The sequence below is a fragment of the Trichosurus vulpecula genome, chromosome 1 (genome assembly GCF_011100635.1).
Source record: "Trichosurus vulpecula isolate mTriVul1 chromosome 1, mTriVul1.pri, whole genome shotgun sequence".
In the NCBI taxonomy this organism is placed as follows: Eukaryota; Metazoa; Chordata; class Mammalia; order Diprotodontia; family Phalangeridae; genus Trichosurus; species Trichosurus vulpecula.
In genome coordinates, this window is record NC_050573.1 from 9869713 (window position 1) to 9893046 (window position 23334).

General features: G+C 50.1%; 1 protein-coding gene across 1 annotated transcript in view; it reads right to left on the bottom strand.

Moving 5' to 3' along the window:
* The window catches only part of TANGO2 (transport and golgi organization 2 homolog), a 169506-nt gene that overhangs the window by 7425 nt on the left and 138747 nt on the right, over positions 1 to 23334 (bottom strand). The window contains exon 6 of the mRNA XM_036758333.1: positions 3295 to 3365. Coding sequence (XP_036614228.1) covers positions 3295 to 3365 — 71 coding nt within the window. The remainder of the gene's footprint in view (positions 1 to 3294; positions 3366 to 23334) is intronic.

A 23334-nucleotide genomic window follows, 5' to 3' on the forward strand; every position in this document is an offset into this window, starting at 1 on the left:
AGTCCACTGGTCTTTGTACAAGGCCTGGCTGCCTTTCCTCTAACATACACTGGTTCCTTCACCACCTGGGGATATACTCCTGGTCCTGGTCACTTGAACTCCTTAAAAGCAACCAGGGCTCTCTGACTCTTTCCCTATTCATCTTGGACTTAGTCTCTTTATGAGCTATTTGTTGTCTCCTTTGTGGCCCCCAAATGATTCTCTTTTGGCAAAATAAAAGGGAGCTGTTTGAGTGGCTCTTTCCACCCTCCATCCTCTGTGCACATCATCCTTGTCCTTCATTCTGTGCCCATGCTGAGCTCTTGTGGTTCTGCTCCTGGTATTCCAGGATCACGCCTTGCTCCTTGATTTGTGCTCCACTGCCTGCCATGGCCGCCATCTCTGGGATATACCTCGCACTCAAATGCATCTGGGATCTTGCTGAGTTGAAAGTTCCCTCCCACTAAGCAGATGGCGCCTCGTCCATGTCTGTCTGCCTTGCGCTGCTCCCGTGTCATCTGTGTCCCCCTGAAGTGTGAGACCAAAGGACCTGCCCCATATTCTGAGGCTGTGCCTGTTCCCTGCCATTCCTCATCCTCTTCTGAGCATAGACTTGCTGGGAGGCAGCAGGACAGAGTGGGGAGAACACTGATTCAAGAGTCAGAAGACCCAGTTTCAAATCCTTCATCCCTGTTTCTTCACCTGGCAAAGGAGGGGGTTTGGACTTGATGGCCTCCGAGGGCTGCCAGGACCTTTTCACTGCCATCTCCTCCTCTAGACATCTCCTCTGCTTCCATGCTGCAGCCAACTCATCCCCACCACGTTTTCTCCACTGCCTCCTGTCTGATCCTCGTTCTTAGTCCTTCAGAGACTTGTCTTCCATGTCCTGCTGCCTTCTGGCAGCACACTCTTGGGTTGTGTCTTCTCCAAGGTGGATTTCTTGGCTCCTTCCTTGGACTGTATCTGCATCTTCTGTGCATTCCTGTCCCTTCCTTCTCCATTGTAGCCAGGCTCTATGGGATGAAAGCCTTGGTGTGGTCTAACCCATCAGCTTCTGCCATCCCCTTCCAATTTAGTTTAAAGGCCTCTTGGCTATATTTGTAAGACTCCAGGCAAACATAAGTCTTACCAGCTCTTGCTTGGGGGATTCCATACCTAGCCACGAGCCCCAAGTGTTTCTGTTATAATCCTTGGCCCCAACATCCTCAGGCAGTACCACAGGAAGATGTCTTCTGTTTGGCATCCAACACCTTGTAACTCTTCGCAATGCTTTCTAGATTCCTTCAGGCAGTATCTTTTGGCACCATGTGTATTACTGGAGAAGAGAAGCAGTCATCAAGTTGGATAAATCTTGGGGGGGTCATGTCCTGGAGATATGTCCCACCCGCAAAGCCAGTGGCTTCTCTGTGGTTTATATCAAGGTCAAGGAGTCATTCTTGCTGATTTCTTCTTCTTTGGCCCTTTCTTGAATGATCTCTCAGCTGAGGGCACCTGGGAATCCCCAACAGCTATGACCTCCTCTGAGGCCACAGGAGGCTCACAGGGATAAGAGAAACCTTAACTTTTACTTGGTTGGTGTCAAAGCAATCCTAACTAGAGCCCAGCTTTGGACTAGGGATGATTTATAGGAGTAAGTTATAAAAGTCTGAGAGTTAATCCTGTCAGGGCTGGGCTGGAACATTTTTATTTCAATGGTTATTTTTTATTTTGGCTGGCAAATTTATGTTGGGAAAGATTGAAAGCAAAAGGAGAAGGGGACGGCAGAGGATGAGATGGACAAATAGTGCCAGGGAAGCAATGAACATGAACTTGGAGAGGCTTAGAGACAGTGGAGGGCGGAAGGGCCTGGTGTGCCAAGCACGGCCCATGGTATCAGGAAGAGTTGGGCATGACTGAATAACAATAAAAATAACCACTAAATTAAAAAAGCACCTTTACAATCATGTACCCCAAAGGATGTGGGGGAAATATATAGAGCCAGAGGGCCCTCGGCAGCCTAGTCTAGTCCAGCCCATACTTGAAAGGAACCTTCCACTAAAATGCTGACATTGTTAGGCATTTCCCCTGACTTCAAGACTAAACCCGCCCCCTGCTGGTTCTGCACTCACACGCCAAACAGAGCAAGACTAATCTTTTTTTCCATGGGACAGAGCTTCACAGGCTTGAAGACAGCCGTGGATGGAGTCCCCCACGCCTTCTCTTGTCTAGGCTACACAGGCCGAGATCCTCCCCCACTGTGGATGGACACTCTCTAGCTCATCGAGGCCCAGAAATTGGGGTGCCCAGAACTGCCCACATGGTGCTCCAGGTGAAGTCTGGCAGGGCAGAGCGTCGTGGGACTGTCACCTGCACACTGTGGGAAGCTATGCCTGCCCTACCATGGCAGCAGGAGAGAGACGCATCTCTAGGATGAGTCTTGGGAGGCTCCAAAGGAACGAGCATTCCTTGGAGTGTCCGGAAAAGACTGAAAAATGATCGGTGGGAGGGAAAATTAACTCTGGGAGGAAAGGTATTTAATGGAAAGGACAGCACTCAGGACTCCCAAGGCTCTGCCATTTCATCAATGTGACCCTGGGTTCAGGACCTAGATCATTCAGGCCTGTCCCTCTGGCACAGCCTTGTCTGGGCCCTCCCTCGAGTTCACCACAGAGGGTCTACCCAAAGCACTGAGGGTGCCAGGGGAACCTGGGGGCTGTGCACTGCTCATCCCTAACTCTCACCAGGTGACCCGCCCACCTGCTTTTCCAATCACACATTTGTGCCTTTGATGACATCTTTAAGAAGGAACATCAAGCGGTCGATCCTGAGATCCTGAAGGACTGAATTTGTGACTGAGTCATCAGCTGGAGGAGCAATACCTACCTGAAAACAAAACAGGCTGAAACAGCAAAGTTTGATCGAGGCCATCAGTGAGGAGGCCACATCTGGGGGAAACTGACAGGGACTGTGCAGGGTGCGGAAGGAGTGCTGGGCCTGCGGGGGGGAGACCCTCGTTTCCATCCCCAACCCGGCATTTACTAGCTGTGGCCCGGGTGGGCCGCCTCACCCCAACAAGTTTCTGTTTCCTCTTCTGGAAAGTGGGGATAACAATACTTAGCTGCGGGATTCACAGGACTGGTTTTAGGAAGGCACCGTGTACGATGTAAAGTACATAAACATCATTGCAAAAAGAAATTAAAGGACAAGAGAAGGCACTGATGAAACAGGAAGCTAAAGCTTTTCTTCTACCAAGCCACTGAACAATCAACCTGGAAATAAAACAGGTGTGACATTAAGCGCAACATTCAGAGCATTCACTTTATGCAGACAACTTACCCGGTGTTAAAATGATAGGCTCTTGCTCACCTCGGTTTCCGTAGTAGCAAAATATATCTCCCTTGGTGGTGCTGGCAGAGAGAAAGAAAGAGAAGGAAGGGAGGAGGGTGGGGAGGAGAGAAGAGGGAGGGATGGAAGGAAAGAGGAAGAAAGAAAAGAGGTCAGTCAAAATGGCAGCCCAGAGGGTCAGTTTCAAGCAGAAGCATTTCAGATTGTTTTCAGAACCGGTGACGTTAGCGCATGGCCCTGGGGTCACAGGGTACGGATGTCTTCCGGTCATGGCATCTGTCTCAGTCTGGCACCAGCCAGGCTCTTGAAATGCCATGGATGAGGAAGCCTGTTGGCTCCCCAAGCCGCTGCTGGCCATCTTTTAGCCTGCCTTGTACAGCGAACGCTTCTGTGTTCGAGATCGGCTAGGACGTAATTACCTGGGACTGCTTTGTTCACTTCCTATTTCCTTGGCTTCAAAACAACAATTTGTTGAGTCAAAATGTGTGCTTTCCCCCAGCACTTCGCTTAAATTTCCAAGTTGTTAGAAGGCCATTGGCTTGAGAGGGGGTCAGAGGATGGGGAATTTTCAGAAGCCTTTTTCTGATGTATTTTGTAGCAATAGGGAGAGACTGTTTAAAAATACACCGTGGAGAGGGAGAATTCATTCAGGCTACTGAAGGTAACTCTCCTTGCCCTTCACACCAAGCTGCTGGGGAAGGGCTCGGACAAAAGCAGGAGCAGCAGTGGTGGCGGTAATGGCTGCCTCAGGGCAGTGCCTGTATCAGCCTCGGGAGAGCCCAGTCAGCTCATAGACTGGGCATGGCCACACCCAGGGTAGTGTAGGTCTTTATCTAGGCAAAATGGAGTTTTTCAAAAGCTGCTTCATGTTGACAGCTATGCCAGCCAGGCCAGTTTGACTTTTCTGCTTTTTATTATTAAGAATGAAGGAATTGTGAACTGCCATTAGATGGCTCACTCTCAACGGGTTTCAGCCTTTCTTCTAACAAGAAAGGGAATTCCTCAAATCCCTATTTGGACACAGCCATGACAACCCATCCAGGTGATTTTCAAAACAAATACACCTGTACTGGAAGATATGATGCATTACATAAACTTCAGAAATTCTACATGCTGCAAATGGACTTTCAGCTTTACTTGCAATGGTACAAATACCTCAATTCAAGTATCTAAACTTTAACAAATATTCATCCAACACTGGCTACAAAATGATATTCTACATCCTTCCATCCTTCCTTCCTTCCCTCCTTCTTTCCTCCCTTAATCCCTCCTTCCTTTCCCCTTCTTTCCTTCCCTTCCTTTCCTCTTCTTTCCTTCCTTCCTTCCTTCCTTCCTTCCTTCCTTCCTTCCTTCCTTCCTCCCTCTCTTCCTCCCTCCCTTCCTTCCTTCCTCCCTTCTTTCCTTCCTCCCTTCTTTCCTCCTTTCCTTCCCTTCTTTTCCTCTTCCCTCCCCCCTCCCTCCTTCCTTCCTTCCCTCCTTCCTTCCTTCCTTCCTTCCTTCCTTCCTTCCTTCCTTCCTTCCTTCTTTCCCTCCTTCCTTCCTTCCTCCCTTCTTTCCTCCTTTCCTTCCTTCCCTCCTTCCTTCCTTCCTTCCTCCCTTCTTTCCTCCTTTCCTTCCTTCCCTCCTTCCTTCCCTCCTTCCTTCCTTCCTTCCTTCCTTCCTTCCTTCCTTCCTTCCTTCCTTCCTTCCTTCCTTCCTTCCTTTTACTAATTTGTTTGCTTGAACAAACCCCATATTTTTAGCACCATTATTCTTCAGGTGACACTATCTCATTGCAAATCACCCAATAAACAGCACAATTTCTCAACAAATCAAACTTGTAGTTGACCTGAGCAGCCCTGAAATGGAGAAATTTTAATCTACCCTACTGGACAAAACATCTGTATCAGTGAGATCTCAGAGCCACTGAAGGGTTGGTAGCATTTCATATCAAGAAAATAAACTCAGGTGAGGAAATCTAGAGAATAGGAAGGAATCAAAGGCAATTGAGTGACAATTAGTGGAGGCAGAAACGGACTAGGGATCATCATGAGAATGTACCATGGACCACCTGGACATAAGGAAAAAATGGATGCAACAACTTTAGGAAAATGATCACAAGGCTGAAATGGGCGCGTGAGATAGTAGCGATTGCTGACTTCAATTACATTCACATCAACTGGAGATTTCTCCGGAGCAAGCAGAGTGGCTATGATTTTCTTTGCCTGGGATCAGGGGTGGGGAACCTGCGGCCTCGAGGCCACCTGTGGCCTAAAGTGCCGCCCTTGAGGACCTAGGTTCCCCATCCCTGCTCCTAGGTGCACAATTCTATCCTTTAGAAGGTGAAGAAAGCAAAGAAGAGAAATTCTCTCCTGGTCCCTAAAGTAGAAATGATAGGACCTTTGCGGGGAGGTAATGACTCCATTTTAGAATGAGAGCAAAGCCAGGCATGGCCAGACGAGCTCTCCAGGTAACAGAACAGACTTCCAAGGGAGAAGATACAGGTGGGAGGACCCCATGGCCTAAAATCCTAAAGGGAAAGTTAGCCCAGGAAGAATGGGAAGCTCTCAAGAGTGAAGCTGTGAAGATGCAAAGAGAAATAATTATGAAGAAGAAAAGGGGGACCGTGTCCAAAAAGACAAATGAAGTCATCAGGGAACTCGTGAACAAACTCAGATTTCACATGGACTTGTATAGAAGATGGAAGCAGGAAGGGGTAATGGTGCATGGATTCAGAAGGGTGGCTCAGTCTTCTAGGAATCGTACCAGCGTACCAAAGTTCAGAATGGGTTGAGGCTTCTCAGGGATTCTCTATGAGGACAAAAAGGGAAGGTTTTTAAAAAAGCTGCGTTGGGGGAAATACTATTAAAGGAGGCACAAACCCACATTTTGGGGATGGGGTGGGATAACGAATGATACAGAGAAAAAAGTATGATTCAATTATCTTTGCCAAAGAGAGTGGTCGATGGACTTGAAAAGAAAGAACAAAAAAGGCTAATAGGAAATTGAAAGCCCAAATAAATAGGAAAGTAATAAGAGGGTGCCTACCTACCTAGAGGCACATTGGTGGTGCAGTGGATACAGAGCACTGGCCCTGAGTTCAAATCTGACATCAGACATTTCCTAGCTGTGTGACCCTGGGCAAGTCACTTAACCTCTGTTTGCCTCAGTACACTCTTCAAAGTGGGGCTAATAGTAGTATCTACCTCCCTAGGATCTTGAGAGGATCAAATGAGAGAATATTTGTAAAGTGCTTAGCACTGGCACATAGTAGGTACATAATAAGCGCTTGTTCCCCCTCCAGCTACCCTCAGTGACAGGACTGAGTGACCTAGAAGCCAGAGTCCTGGGAGAGCTAGTAGGAGTGACTGCTGAATCTCTCTGTGTGATCTCAGAAAGACTGTGGAGAGTGGGCTTAGCAAAGGCCCATGTCTCAACTATTTAACAAGGAACATGAGCAAAATCTGCAGTCCAGTGAGTCTGATGCCTAGAAAAATTCTAGATTGCATTTATTATGTGGAAAAAGCAGCAGAGAGCACAAAAACAACTCATCTTATTTCCTTTTGGAGAGGGCTATTATGCTGGTAGATGAGGGGAACACTAGAGAAGAAACAGTTCACCTAGATTTTAGAAAAGCATTTGACAAAGTCTCTCTTGTTATTCTTGGAGACAAGATGGAGAAATGCAGGCTAGAAAAGAATACAGTTGGGGGGATCTGGGAGTAGTTGAATGTCTCAAATAGTTTTATGCCAACTTAGGAGATCTCTCACCGAGCGGGGGATACACATTTGGCTCTGGCTGTTAAATGTTTGTGTCCAGTGACTTCCATAAAAGCAAAGATAGTTTTCTTGTCAAATTTTCAGATGACACAAAGTTAGAAGGCATAGCTAACATGCTAGATGACAGAGTTAGGAGCTCCAGAGATCTCAGCAGGCTAGAATATTGGACTGAATCTGATAAGATGAAAAGGAATAAGGATACACAAAGTCTTATTTTCAGATTTAGAAAAATCAACCTCACAAATACAAGATGGGGGAGACACAGTTAGTCATTTGAAAAAAAAGACATGAAGGCTTTCAAGGACTAAGGCTCAATATGGATCAGCAGAGAGTGTTGTTTATATTTATAAGGCAGCCAAGAAAGCCAATATAATCTTAGGCTGATTTAGGAGAGGGAGAATGTCCATAAATAAGGAGGTGACAGTCCCACAGTCCTCTGTACTGGCCAGACCACACCTGGAATGCTCAGTTCTGGGGGACACATTTTAGAAAGGATGTTGGTAAACTGGAGAACATTCAAAAGAAAACAACCAGCCTATCTGTATATTTGTTCAAAAAAACATTATTTTCTCCTTAGTCAAGGAAAAGAGTCAAACTTCCCCTTAAGCAAAATTATTTCTCCAAAAGTCAGACCCATAATACACGCCAACATCCTCGTTTTCTCTTCTTTGTCTCCCTAAACTGGGGACCTTTGCCTCTTTTGTCAGGCTTCACAGATCACCCAAAGAGAGCTGAGGCTCAGCTGATGGAGCGAGGACGAATGGAACAATTTTGCCACTAAGTGATGGCGGTGTCATGGCTGACATCAAGAACAGCCACAGAAACTCTCCCAGCCCAGAAGTCAGAGTGAGCCACAAGCCCAGGCCTCCTGATTTATCCCTTTCTTTTTGGCATCACAGCTATCTTCAGCATGACAGATGCAGCAATAAAACAAAAATGGAAGGAAAAAGACCCCAACTGGGCTATAGATGACACATTGCTCATTGTAAGATTCTTCCCTGGTTATTTATTTAGACAAAAATGTACACACGATAGCAGCTATTCCTTCCAACAAAATGCCAGGGAGATAAGAACAGAACTTTTTTTTTTAATAAAGCCCTGAATTCCACCATGGGTGTTGGGGCTTTCTGCTATGCAGGTGAAGTCAGTCAAGAGCTGTACAAAATCTAAAGCTGGACCACTGGACTCTGTGAGTTGTGATCCTTCTGAGGCTTTGTTGAAGGGTTCTAGATTCCCTGTGTTGTAATCCCTCTGAGGCTTCATCAAAGAGTTCTAGATTCCTTGTACTGTGATCCTTCTGAGGCTTTGTTAAAGAGTTCTAGATTCCCTGTGTTGTAATCCCTCTGAGGCTTCATCAAAGAGTTCTAGATTCTTTGTACTGTGATCCTTCTGAGGCTTTGTTGAAGGGTTCTAGATTCCCTGTGTTGTAATCCCTCTGAGGCTTCATCAAAGAGTTCTAGATTCCTTGTACTGTGATCCTTCTGAGGCTTTGTTAAAGGGTTCTAGATTTCCCCATGTTGTAATCCCTCTGAGGCTTCATTGAAGGGTTCTAGATTCTGTGATCCACTTCAGGGTTCTGTGCCTTGTGATCCCTAAGGCTTCATTTAAAGGTTCTAAATCATAGAGTGGGCTGTCACTGGGTTTGGACCCAGAAGACTTGAGTTCAAATCCTGACTCTGCTATTAGCCACCTGTGTGACCCTGGTCCAAGTCACTTAACCTTTCAGCACCTCAGTTGTCTTTAAAATGAGAGGGCTGGTCTAGGTGATCTCTATCGTCTCCACTAGCTCTTAATGCTGGGGGACAGCACAGTGCAGCGTAGACGGCATTGGATTCGGAATCAGAGGCATTGGGTTAAAACCCTGGTTCTGACGGCTCTGTGGCCTTGGACATTTACACTCACAGGGCTGCTTTTGTTGAATGGGAGCATTGGGTCAGCTGCTCACAAATGTTCTTTTGGCCTTTGTTCCTGGGATGCTGCTTTTTGGATCCAGTATCAGAAGAAGGGAATGGAGGCCTGTCTCCTGGTAGAGTGTATGACCTGGTGCATGGTGGCAGCAGTCCTGGGTCTGGCAGAGGAAGGCCTGCGTTCCAACCCTTGGCCTGGCTCTTAGGAGCTGTGGGGGGACCCTGCTTTGTGGTGCTTGGGGTCCCCTAAGGCCCTGGGGGCCATACCAGATGATGGTGGCAGCTCACATGTCCAGGTTCAGTCAGTCAATAAGCTTTTGATTAAGCACCTACTATGTGCCAAGCACTACACTAAGCGCTGAGGGTACAAATGGGCAAAAGACAGTTCCTGCCCTCGAGGGGCTCCCAGTCAAATGGGGGAGAGAACATGCAAAGAGCCAGGAACAAAGCGGACCTAGGCAGGATGAACTGGGGAGAGTCTCGGAGGGATGGCACAAAGAAGACAAAGAAGCCTGGGAAGGGCTTCCTACAGAAAGTGGGAAGCTGCTTTATGCTCGCTTTGCCCTCCCTCTGTGATCTCTGATTTAACTGGTAGCAAGTTTGGCTGTCTTCCTCATTGGACTGTGAGCCCTGGGCTTAGCATAGTGCCTGGCACACAGTAGGCACTGATTAAGTACATGTTGACTTTACTTTCAAAGGTTCTTTCTTACAAGGTTGGTGTCCAAATGCCGTTCCCCTCACTTTTCAGATAAGGCCTTCAGAGAGCCTGTTTGTTTACTTGGCTAGTAAGTGACATACCTAGGCCTGTGACCAGCTCTGTGTCTGGGTGGAGGGCCGTCATGTGGAAGACAGGCTGGACTTGGCTGCCTGGGCCCTATAGCACTAGGAGCAGTGGGGCAGGGATAGTGAGAGGCAGGCATCGGGAGCACATCCTGCCTGAGTAGGATGGGCTGTCGAGGGAGGTTGAGGAGTCCCTGCCACTGGCCATCTTCCAGCCTAGGGAAGATGACTGATCGTCAGGGATGTTGGAGAGAGGATGTGATGGCCTTTGGGCCCATGCCAAGTCTGTGATTGTTTCCTGATGTCCTGCTGTTGGCCTACACTGCACTGGGTCTCATACTTTCCAGTCTACAGTCTCATGAGCCTAAAAAATCACAAGACATGGGAGCCTCACCAAGTGTTTCTTGTATCAATAAACAACATTTGTGGCCGCTGGGCCTTCAGAGTGAATTGTGGTCGGGGAGGCAGCAGGCAGAAAAGTCATTCATTTTGTTGGTGGCAGAAGCAGGCAAAGCCCCCAGGAGTCTTAGGTGAAAAACAAAAGAAGTGGGCAAGTCTTAAAACACAGGTTTAAGTCAAAGCCTGCTGAGTAATGGCCCTCATACCTGGCTGAGGGTCCTGTGTGTGAGAAGAATATTGACATCTACCCCTTGTTTGGGGTCCTGCAGACAGCTCCCCACACCTCTGAGAGCTCAGCCAAAGGCATGAGGGGGCTCCAAACCGCCAGGCACGTCTACCTTCCCCTGCCTTCCTTCCAACAGGGACACTGTCTGCCGCCCATCCCTTGGGCAGAAAGCAGCTTTGGCATTTCTATCAGGTGAAAAGCAGGCTCTCATCTTTTCCCAGGTGGGAGTGGGCAGCCAGCTATCCATTCACTGGTTATTTGGCTAGTCGCTCCCTGACAAGCAGCATGTTGGATGAGTGAGGAGCCTGTGACCAGAGTGGTGGTGACCTTCTGGGTGTAGTCACTTAGTGGCTGACTTAGGCAGAAGTCTGAGCATGTTGCTCTCTGCTCTCAACCCCTCCATGGCTCCCTGCTGACCTACTCAGAATGGCATTCAGCCTCAGGCACAGTTTGACACCACCTTTCTAGCTCCACTAACTCTTTGCTCTCTGCCAAACTGGACTAGGCCCTGCCATTTATACATATTCTGTACTTTCCCATGGTTTTCCCTTCGCTCATACTTTCCTCAGGGCCTAGAATACTCCTCCTCCCACCTCCTTGTCACTTCTTGAGTTCTTAATCGTCCATTAAAGGCCAAATCAAATGCCACCTCCTCTGATTCCTCGGGCTCCTCAGCCCCCATGAGCTATCTCCAACTGGACTGCATAATGCACATGTTTATGCCTTTTTAAATGACTGATCCTGTATTATTCTGTAGAATATTTATATGTGTGAAGGAAAAGCTTCCTGATAGAAGTATCACCAAATGGAATGGGCTATCTCTGGAATGACTGGGTTCCTTCCCCCTCTTAGGAGGTCTTTGGGCAAAGTCTGAATGGCCCCTCGTTGGGTGAATGACAAATGGGCTATCTCTGGAATGACTGGGTTCCTTCCCCCTCTTAGGAGGTCTTTGGGCAAAGTCTGAATGGCCCCTTGTTGGGTGAATGACAAATGGGCTATCTCTGGAATGACTGGGTTCCTTCCCCCTCTTAGGAGGTCTTTGGGCAAAGTCTGAATGGCCCCTCCTTGGGCAAATGACAGAGGCTTCTTGTTCAGGTCAGGGTTGCTCAAGATGACTTCTGAGGTCTCTTCCAACTCCGCTGTTTTATGATTCCCTAACTCTCCCCTTTCCAAGTCCTGCATTCCATAAGCATTTACTGAATGTTGACTGTGTAGGAACCCTTTGAAACACTGGGGATACAAAGGCAGAGCCGAGCAATGGTTCCTAACCTCAAGGAGCCTGCATTCAGGAGAGGGAGGCATGGGATTGGCAATCTGTACATGGAAAATTGGATACAAAACATATGCAAAGCAGCTATGGGAGAAGCTGGTAGCAATGGAGAGGATCCAGTTGGGCGTCCTGTCAGAGGCGGCCTTTGGACCCCTCTTTGTAGGAATCTGGTGATATTGCTGGTGGCAGAGGAGAGAAGGTATAAGGGGCGGGACTGAGCCAAGGCTCTCAGAATGGGGGTGGGGGGCAGCGAGCAGGCCAGGCCAGCTGGAGTGCAGAGTCTGTGAAGGAGACAGGGGTCTGTGGACTAAGTCTGAGAGGTGGCCACCACCAGGTTATACGGGGCTTTCTGAGCCAAGAGGAGGAGTCTGTCTTTGAACCTAGAGGCAGGAGGTTAATGAATGGAGAAGTGACCCCGGTGGTCAGATGTCAGCGATAACTGGATGCTCCAGCAGTAACCAGGCGAGGCTCCTGACCTCCTCAGGGACAGCCTCCTGGGTCACGTGCCCATTCTTTCACTCAGAAGAAGCAAAAGTGAGCCATAATTTGGAATTACTCCCTGAGTCACGTGCCAGTCAACAAGCATTTATTAAGTGCTAACTAAGAGCCCGAGCTGGTGATAGAAAGAAAAGCAGAAACAGTCTTGGCCTTGAAAGGAGAAGGCAGCTTACATTAGAATGCAAATCTCTAAGTTACTAGGTCTGCGAAGCTATCAAATGGAAGGAAGGAAAGGAGGAAGCAGCTGGGGGAACTGGGAAAGGCCTCCCACAGAAGGTGGAATCTTAGCTGAGCCTGGAAACAGAGGAGGAGGTGAACCAGGCAGCCAGTACAAAGGCCTGGAGGGTGGAGATGGATGTGGGGCTCTGCAAGGAGGTCACTGTAGGGAGACTGCCTGGCACCTGGATGGGAGTAAAGTGTAACAAGGCTGGAATTAGATCATGAAGAACTAATATGCCAAACACAGGACTTTAAGCCAGAGGATCCTGGAGGCCCTAGGAAGCCACTGAAGGTTATGGAGCAGGGGAGAGGAGGGAACGGGGTGGTTTTGACTTGATCAGAAAATCCCTCTGGTGGCTGAATGGAGAAGGACTGGAGCAAGGAGAGACTGGAGGCAGCAGACCCAGCTGCGGCTATGGCAGTGGTCCAGGGGTGGGGGGATGAGGGCCGGTAGCAGGTGGGGGCAGGGGCAGAGGACAGAAGGGGACAGGATCCTGTAAGGGGAAAACCAACAAGATCTGGCCATGGACTGGATGTCCACAGTGAGTGAAAGTGTTTGAGAACGACCCCAAGGTTGTAGGCCTGGGCCTGGACTAGGAGGACAGTGAGGCCCTCAGGGGTGATAAAGAAACGCAGGAGAGAGGTGAGTTTACAGGGTAAGACTTGGGTTTGGGACATGTTGAGGCTGAGATGCTCCAAGGACGTCCACCTCAAGACGGCCAATGGGCCACTGGGCATGTGCTGGTTCTCTCTGGAGGTAGATGTGGTATTAAGGCTGAGGACACAGCCTCATTCTCAGGAACAAAGGAAGGAAGGGAAGGAGGGAGGGAGGAAGGGAAGGAGGGAGGGAGGAAGGGAGTGAAGAAGGGAAGGAGGGAGGGAGGGAGGAAGGGAGGGATGGAAGGAAGGAGGGAAGAAGGGAAAGAGGGAGGGAGGGAGTGAGGAAGGGGAGGGAGGGAGGGAGGAAGGGAGGGAGGGAGTGAAGAAGGGAAGGAGGGAGGGAGGAAGGAAAGGAAGGAAGGGAGGGAGGAAGGGAAGGATGGAAGGAAGGAGGGAAGAAGGGAAAGAGGGAGGGAGGGAGTGAGGAAGGGGAGGGAGGGAGGGAGGAAGGGAGGGAGGAAGGAAAGGAGGAAGGGAGGAAGGGAGGGAGGGAGGAGGGGAAAGAGGGGAGGGAGTGAGGAAGGGGAGGGAGGGAGGGAGGAAGGGAGGGATGGAAGGAAGGAGGGAAGAAGGGAAAGAGGGAGGGAGGGAGTGAGGAAGGGGAGGGAGGGAGTGAAGAAGGGAAGGAGGGAGGGAGGGAGGGAGGGAGGAAAGGAAGGAAGGGAGGGAGGAAGGGAAGGATGGAAGGAAGGAGGGAAGAAGGGAAAGAGGGAGGGAGGGAGTGAGGAAGGGGAGGCAGGGAGGGAGGAAGGGAGGGAGGGAGGAAGGAAAGAAGGAAGGGAGGGAGGGAGGGAGGAAAGGAGGAAGGGAGGAAGGGAGGGAGGGAGGAAGGGAGGGAGGGAGTGAAGAAGGGAAGGAGGGAGGGAGGGAGGAAGGGAGGGATGGAAGGAAGGAGGGAGGAATGGAAAGGAGGGGAGGGAGGGAGTGAGGAAGGGGAGGGAGGGAGGAAAGGAAGGAAGGGAGGGAGGAAGGGAAGGATGGAAGGAAGGAGGGAAGAAGGGAAGAGGGAGGGAGGGAGTGAGGAAGGGGAGGGAGGGAGTGAAGAAGGGAAGGAGGGAGGGAGGGAGTGAGGAAGGGGAGGGAGGGAGGGAGGAAGGAAAGAAGGAAGGGAGGGAGGGAGGGAGGAAGGAAAGAAGGAAGGGAGGGAGGGACGGAGGAAAGGAGGAAGGGAGGAAGGGAGGGAGGGAGGAAAGGAGGAAGGGAGGAAGGGAGGGAGGGAGGAAGGGAGGGAGGGAGTGAAGAAGGGAAGGAGGGAGGGAGGGAGGAGGGAAGGATGGAAGGAAGGAGGGAGGAAGGGAAAGAGGGAGGCAGGGAGTGAGGAAGGGGAGGGAGGGAGGGAGGAAGGGAGGGAGGGAGGAAGGAAAGAAGGAAGGGAGGGAGGGACGGAGGAAAGGAGGAAGGGAGGAAGGGAGGGAGGGAGGAAGGGAGGGAGGGAGTGAAGAAGGGAAGGAGGGAGGGAGGGAGGAAGGGAAGGATGGAAGGAAGGAGGGAGGAAGGGAAAGAGGGAGGCAGGGAGTGAGGAAGGCAGTCAGGCACTGGGACTCAGGAAGACCTCCTGCAGAAGGTCACTATGGGCCTGCCAGCTCTGCACAAATGAAAGCAGACTTTTCTTCAGCTCTTCTGGGCACTCACTGTGACAGGCAGGAGCGATGGGCCATAGGGAGAGATGGGATACTGACTTTGTTCCCAATTCAAGAAATAGTGGTGAGGGCCTTCTGTGCTAAGAAGCACACACAAGAAAGCTGACCCAAGGAGATTATATGCGGGCAGGGGAAGCACATGTTTATACTTGGGCAATGTCTAGGGGAAGAAAGAGCTAACAACGGGGTAAATCAGGAAAGACCTGGCACCTGAGCTGAGGTCTGAAGGCAGTTACAATCTCCTGGCTAGGAAGGTGCACCCAGACAGCCCCCACCCAAGGGAGAATTAGTTGGCTAAGTACAAGGCTTGGAGAGGCCCAGGCAAAGTGCCAGGAGAAATAAGAGGAGGGAGGGGTCCCTTTCACTGGGGGAGTGGTCCCGGAAGGCTTCTTAGAGAAGATGGCACCTTGAGGTACCTCCATAGATTAGAGGAGGGTGCTGAGGAACGGCCCAAGGAAATGCAGAAGGGCAAACAGGAGACCAGGGCTAGTCCAGTGAAATAAAGCCAGAGAGCCGGGCTAGAGCCACACCGTGGGAGGCTCTGCATGCAGGCTGGACCCCCCTGCTTGATTCTGTAGGCGATGGGAAGCGGCAGAACGCCTTGGATGGAGGAAGACGTGGTCAGAGAGGTGTATAAGGAAGATCTCAGGCAGAAAGTCTGGGAATGGATTGGAAGTGCAGAGACTTAAGGCAGGGACACTGGTTAGAGATAATTAGAAATCATTTAGGCGAGAGAGGAGGGCCTATGCAAGGCCGATCTCAGCGGGAGTTAAGGGCGCACATGAACGGCATTGAAAACATAGACTTGACAGGAATTGGCCATGTGTGAGGATGCTGGCTACGTGTGCGAGAGAGCGTTCCACAGGACTGGAGGGGTCCCAGCTCGGGCGCACTGGAGCACGGGGCACCACCGGGAGTGATAGAGAGGCGAGGGTGGGCCCGGTTTGGGGGGAAGAGGCGCCCGTGCACCCCAGAAGGAGGGGGACCTAGCAGGCAGTGTGACCCAGGGAGGCCAGGTGAGAGTCACAGGAGGCGCCCATACAAAGACAGCGGCTGAAGCCACGCGAGCGAACAGCAAGGCCGCAGTGCTGAGCGGGCACACCGCGGGCAGAGGGCTGCGCTGATGCCTCTCCGAGGGCGCCGAGACATACTAAGGAGTCAGGCTCCATCCAAGCCGGCTGGCTTTTCTCACGGCTTCCATCACAAACCAAAGGTGCCTGGAGCGTCAGATTGGGGACAAAGGGCAGGGGACTCTGGAGGGGAGGAAGGCATGCCGTCCAGCAGTGGGGTCCCACGAAGAAAAGCTGAAGGAGAAGTTAGCGCCCCTCCCCCATCGCTTGGTCCTCCTCCTCCTCCTCCTGTCACCATCCACAGAATCGCAGCCTGGGGAGACCTTGGCGCCAGCAAGTCCGCGCATGGCCAACAAGGAGTCCCTTCCACGATCCCGCCGCTACGTCCCTTTGCAGCTCTAGCGAGGGAGGCGGCGCTAGGACTCCGTGCTGCTCAAAGAGCCCACTTTCCCGTGGGAGCCACGGGGCCACTCAGAACATCCGCTCCCTCTTCCGCCCGCCGTTGTTGCTCAGTCGCTTGGTCACCTTCAAGGTGCTGCTTGTTTCCGTGACGCCGTCTACCATCTCACCCTCCGCTGTGTGAAATCCCTTCCAATACCTGAAGGCAGTCCTCAGGTCTTACTGCGCCCTTCCTTCACTTCCTCCCATGGCGCCTTTGCACGACAGGTTGTTCTAGCTGCCCTCCTCTGGACCGGCTCCATGACGTCGATGTTCTTCCCTGAGCGAACGTGTGATATTTTAGACGAGGCCTGACGAGCAGAGGATGGGGAATGGCCCTGTTGTTTTGTTTCTGGACACCAGGCCCCTCAGCTTGTTGGCTGATATCACCCTGTAGATTCACAGTGAGTCTTCGGTCCACTGAAAACCCCAGATCTTCTTCAGATGAACTGTCATCTAGCCATGCCTCCCCACAATGCTGATGGACACATACAGTCACGTGGAAGCCATGCAGTGGGAATCCGAGAGGGGACAGCCTCTTGAAGGGGCTACATTGCAGGCTGAGAGGTAGAAGGTACCTTTTATGACCTTGCTCTCGGAGCCAAGGGCAATGCCCTAGGACCACAAGTCTCTGGTTCTCTGCAGAGCTCAGCCCAAACCTCGCTTCCGACAAAAGGCTGTCACTGTTGTTGCTGCTCCCCTCCTCCACTGCCTTGGCTATATTTTGCTTTTACTTAGATGTGTAAATGTTAGTTGGATCTGCTGACAGAACGGAAGCTTATAGACGGAGATGTTCATTTTGGTCTTTATGTCCCTGGTTCCAGGCACAGTGCCAGGCATGGTGTGGGATGATTGAGCTCCAAAATTGCTCCATACCAGAGGTGAGGAGACTCTTTTGGGAGGTCTCCCAAACCACTGGAAAAACAGAAGCAACTCAATTTAGTTAAGTGTTTGTTTGAGAAATTTAGAAATGTTTTTAGAACATTCCATTAGTCCAGGGAATCGAGTATATAATTCTGCTTAATAGATACACTAAATAATTTAAAATATATTACATGGCCATATTATGGTTAGTTATGGGAGTTATAAAGAAAGTAGTAGAGAAAGGGAGAGAAACGAAGAGACACAGAGAAAGAGACAGGGATGGAAAGACTGATAATGAAAGAGAGAGAGAGAGGGAGAAAACGAAGGCAGAAGAAGCAGGAAGGGAGAAGCAAGGCAAGGCTGCCCCTGAGCAGCCCTGATCTGACACACAAGCCCTCAGAGAGGGTGCTGGCAGGGTCTCCTGCTGCCCATGTCAGCTTCTTCTCCCACAGATCTGCCGGAGAGGAGCCCACAGGCTTCTGGGCTGGTGCTGGCCTCACCAAGAACCCCACCGAGGCCATCGCTGGCTTCCCAAGGCCCTCAGGACGACACATCTTTCCACAGTGGGACAGCTCTCATTTTCAGGAACATTTTTCACCCATCAAGTCTAAATCAGGCTCTCTGCATGTCTACTACCCATCATTCTTTGGGGAGAAGCAGAATAAGGCTAATCCTTCCACATGGCAGGAGGTCATAACCCCTTCCCCCCCAGTTTTCTCTTCTCCAAGATAACGCATGTAGTTCTTTAATCCTCATCTGGGAGTGAAGGTAAAAAATAAAAACAAGCATTTATGAAGCACCTACTATGTGCTAGTCACTGTGCTAAGCACTTTACAAACACCTCATTTGATCCATATAATAACCCTGGGAGGTAGGTGCTATCCTTATCTCTATTTTACAGATGAGGAAACTGAGGCAGCTAGAGGTTAAGGAACTTGCCCAGTATCACACAGCTACAAAGTGTCTAAGGTTAGATTTGAACTCAGGTCTTCCTGATTCCAGGTCCAGAGTTCTGTCTACTCATCACCATCCTTATTACATTCCTCTGGATGGACTCCTAGCTCCAAGCTCTAACATGATGGGTTCTAGGTTCTGGGTTCTAAGGCCCCTCCGAGCTCTGATATCTCTTGTTCTCAGGCCCCTCCCAGCTCTGATATCCCCTGTTCTAAGACGCCTCCCAGCCCTGACATCCCCTGTTCTCACACCTCTCCCAGCTCTGACATCCCCTGTTCTAAGGCCCCTCCCAGCCCTGACATCCCCTGTCCTCAGGACCCTCCCAGCTCTGACATTCTAAGGTCCCTTTCAGTTCTGTAATTTTGCAGTAAGTCAAAAAAGAAAAGAGGTCTCCTGGGGTGAAGATGCCAAAGGCATTCCCAAGACAGAGTAACATTGAGGGCTGCCCAGTTCCAAGCAGACGAGAGCCCCTGGGGGTACAGAAGCAGGGAGGCTTTGGACCTCTGTCTCATGAGCATCTCTGGCCTCCCTAAGAGCACCAAGCCTTTTTCATAAGAATAATTATCAGGTGAGGTCTATCTCCAGCATTTTCTGTGGGTAGCCTGCCCCCCAGTCCCTGTACATTTGTCAACAGTGTGCTTCAGCCCATGGTTCCAGGCTGTTAATAGCTTTCTGAATTGGATTCTAGCATCCTTCCTATTATACAGCCAGAGCCTCACTGCGCCTTCCACACACCTGATAAGGACGCCTCTATGTCTTCACCTCGGATACAGATCAGAACATGGGAAGGATGGCTTGAAGGGGGGATTAAGTGAGCCTGCTAAGAGGCTGCTACAATTGTCCAGGAGCCTGTAGCAGGGGCTGGAGGTGGGAAGGATTAAAGCCATTTCAATGCTGGAGTCAGCAGGAGTTACTAAGAGACAGAGGAGTCCAGGGTCATAATAACTACAGGGCCCCAAACCCAGAAGCCTGGATGAATGTGGATGAATGCAGGGTGGGTGGGATGGGACTGGAGCAGTTGAGTGAAAAGGAAGATTTAATGAATCTGGTCTGCATGAGTCTGAGATGCTGGTGACGTGGCCAGGGGGAGAATTCTCATAAACAGCTGGAGATTTGGGTCTGGAGCTTTGTGATGGAAATAGAGATCTGGGAATTGTCAGCAGACCATGGGCAGCTGGAACCCTGGGAGTGAATGAGATTGCCAAGGCAGACAGTGTGGAGGTAAGAGGCAAGGCTCAAGGAGAGGCCTTGGCAAGTACACGTTCAGGGGTCAGGAAGAGGAAGAGGGCTTAGGGAAGGAGAGAGAGAAGGTTAGAGAGGAAGGAAAAGGGCAGGAGTGGATGCTGTTTCTGAAGGCAAGAGAAGAGAGAGCATTGAACAGGAGGGGATGAGGGGGACTCTATGAAATGCTCATCCAGGAAGGATGTGACCCAACCCAGGCTGCTGAGGTGGGCATCGGCAACTTCTGAGAAAGCAGCTTTGGGAGGGTGGTGGGTCAAAGTTTGGCTGGAGAGGGGTAAGGAGAGAGTGGGCAGTGAGGAAGTGGAGATATCAGGGGCAGCTGTTTTGTCGACAAGCTTAGAAGAGTAAGGCAAGGAAGAGTGTGCCCGGATGGGTAGGACTGAGGGCTACAATTGTCATTGTGGAGAACTAGGGAGTCAGAACAAAGAGAATACCAAGGAACATTGAGGGGTCCAGCTACAGAGGTGAACTAGACAATAGAAAATCACTGAACTTTAGAAGGGAATCTTTAAAGATTAGCTAGCTAGTCTTACTTCCTCATTTTGCATATGAGAAAACTGGGGCCCAGAAAGGGGAAATGACAAATGTATGAAGGCTGTTCTCATCCCCAGCTACCCATCTTCTGTACCCCTCCCCTTCCACCATGTCTCTGGAATGTCTGCCCTACAATGAACCAATGTGATTGACTTTGCCTTCCACCTTCTGACTCTCCCCAAGTCCTGGCTTCCCCCCAATGAAGCAGCCTCTCTGGCCTCCATTTCTAGCACTGGCTGCCCTTTCACTCATCCCCTGACTAACTGTGTGTGTGTGTGTGTGTGTGTGTGTGTTGGAATCCTTCTTCCTCACCACTGACACTTCCAGACTCACTACTATCACTAAGCAGCTTCTTTTGAGGGTCTTATTCTCTAGAGAGATCACCCAATCCACATCTCGATGGCCATTACCTCTGGATCCTGCAGATGAATGAGCTCAGTTTCTCGGCATGGCTCCTGCCCTCATAGCCGGGGACGTCAACATACATACTCAATCTGAATACCTGCTCGCCCACTCTACCTCAGCTATACACAGAAACAAATGGTTGTCCCTCGAAAGCATTCCACTTCCATGTTGATGAGCTCTAAAATTCCCTCATCTGCTAATCACATTTTACCATCCCATCTTTCCCAATGCCTTACAAAATCTGACTCTGGTCTTCATCTTCACCGATCCCCAATCCCTCCACCCGCTGTTCTTTCCCAGGCTATAACTCCCATACCGGCTTCTCCCCTCACTATCTCTGTTCTTTGGTCAGCTCAATTCCACACTAGCCTGTATTCTAGAGTCTTTTGGCCCCTCGTCCTCTTGCCAAACAGACCCTGATTGTGCGTTACTCCCACCATCTACTCCCTTTGTTCATATTCCTGTACTGCTGAACAGAGCTCGAGGAAATCATAGACCCGTGTTTGCTGGGCAAACAACAAATTTATGCTACACAATCTCAATTGGGTCCTTGCTGCAGCAAGAAAATCCTTCATACCATCCCGATCAGCTCCCTCTCCTACTCCTCACTGTAGCTATTCCAATCTTTTCACCCTTCTCAAAAATCCCTTGGCACTCTGTCTCCTCTCAGCTGAGAACCTGGCTTCATCCTTCACTGAAAGAATTGAGGCTGCTGTCCAAGAGCTCCTTCTCATATCATTTAGATATCTTCGTGTGAACTGGCTGTTCACATGAAGAGGTGGCCCTTGTCTATACCGAGGCTCTTCTCGATGTACCCCTCCCTTCCCATCCTGCTGCCCATTAACACGTCTGTGTTTCCCCCAATCCTTAAGAAACCCTCATTTGGTTGGGCCACGCTTGTTAATCTATCTTTCCTCCCCACCTTGGCTAAGCCCCTTGAGAAAGCAATCTTTAATCCACATTTTACTTCCTCTTCTCTCAATTCACTTTGAAATCTTCTGTAATCTGGCTTCCAATGTCCTCATTCCACTGAAAGTGTTCTCTCCAAAGTCAGCGGCAGTCTCTTCACTGCCCACCCTAATAGCTGGTCAGTGTCGCTTGTTTTCTCCTCTTGGATGTTGGGCTTTGGTGATGCCCCTCTCTCCTGCTTCTCCTCCTGCCCATCTGACTGCTGTTTCTCAGGATTCTTTGCTGAATCTTCAGCCAGGCCACGACCACCAACCGTGGGTGTGTGGCGAGGCTCTGCCTGGGCATTCTTTCCTTTTCCCTCTAAATGATCTCCCTTGATAATCTCTTAAGTTCTCGTGGGTTCTGCCATCATCTCGATCACATGATTCTCAGATGTATATGTTTGGCTGCTATATCTCACTTCTGATGTGCAGACTCACATCACCACGGCCATTTCGACCCCTCACACTGGACATCTGGCAGGTGCCTCAAACCCAACAAGTCCAAAACAGAACATAGGCTCTTTCCCTCCACCCACCCCCCATTCCGACTTCCTTCTTCCTGTCCAGGGCACCCATCCTCCCCACCAGCCAGGCTCATACACAAGCTCAAGTCCTCCTTGACTTCTCCCCCGCACCCATATCCAATCTGTGGCCCAATGGTGTCCTTTTTATGTCCACAGAATCCCCTGTGCACATGCCCTTCTCAGTTCCTGGCCTAGACTGAGGACTCCTCACTTCTCACCTAGACTAGGACAACACTTTCCCATCGTTCTCCTGCCTTTGGTCTTTCCTTGCTCTGGTCCATCCTCTACTCACCTGTCATGTGATCTCCAGTACACATCCCCTCTGCTGAGGAGGCTACAGCAGCACTTCATCTGGGACAAATATAAAACCCTCTGTCTGACATTCAAAGCCCTTCCTGCCTTCTTTACTCATCTCCACACCTTCTACGATCCAGCTCTAGGACCCCAGGAAGGACACTGACCTTTTCACTGGCTGTCTGCCCCTCCCCAATGCCTGGAAGTTCTCCCTCCTCCTCCCTTGCCTCCCTCTTGGCCTCCATGGTTTCCTTTAAGACTCAGCCTGTTCCCCTCTGTTACTGGCCTCTTTATTCTAAGATTATCTGCCATTCACACTGGACCCAGGTGGCTCCAGAGGAGAAAGTGAGGCTGGTGACCTTGCACAGCCCTGCCTCACTTAAATCCAATTCACTTGCATGCCATGGCATTACCTCTCTGATGGCCTCTTTGAGAATGAAGGACAAACAATAGCCATTTACACTGCATACAGCTTGTTTGTATGTACATGTTATCTCCTATCCAATCCAATCTAATAAACGTTTAGTAAGGGCATTTGGTGACGTGAGACTGGAGCTCACAGGAAGACAAGGTTTCTATATATAGTTCTCAGAGTCGTGTGCATAGAGACAAAAATGGAATCCATTGGAAATGATGAGATCAACAAGTAAGAACAGAAAAGGGCCAGGACAGAGCCCTGGGTTAGAGTGTAAGATGGGTAATGAACCAGCAAAGGAGATGGAGAAGGAGTAGTGGGAAAGGTGTTACTGTTCTTCACTCTCGAAGAGGACCAAAATGACATCACCATGTCAGGTCAAGTATGGTGTGCCTGACTGTGGCTGATCAGACTCATATGAGCTCAGAAAGCCTTACACAGGTTGGGCACAGATAGTCCAGGGGAAAAGTCAGAACAGAGATGTCTGTAAATTTGTACATCTCACATTTCTTTTGAGCTACTGCAATTCAGCTTGGGCTCATACAGCACAGGGCCTTCTTTCACAGGGTTACATCACGCTGGGCAGTCCTGTACCAGTGTCTCCCACATCACACAAATGGTTCCAAAGTTTTTCAGAGAGATGTCGAGAGTGTCTTTGTATTGCTTCTTCTGACCTCTGTGTGTGCACCTATCTTGTGTAGTACTCTGTAAAACAGTCTATCAGGCAAACATATATTTAGCATTCCAACAATGTGGCCAGCCTATCAGGGTTGCACTCTCTGCAGTGAAGTTTGAATGCTTGGCAGTTCAAGCTCAAGAAAGGATCTCAGGGTCCAGTACCCTACCTTGCCAGGTGCTCTTCGGAATCTTCCTAAGACAATTCAAATGGAAGTGGTTCAGTTTCCTATCATGGCGCTGGTAGACTGTCCAGGTTTCACAGGCACATAACAATGAGGTCAGCACCAGGGCTCTGTAGACCTTCAG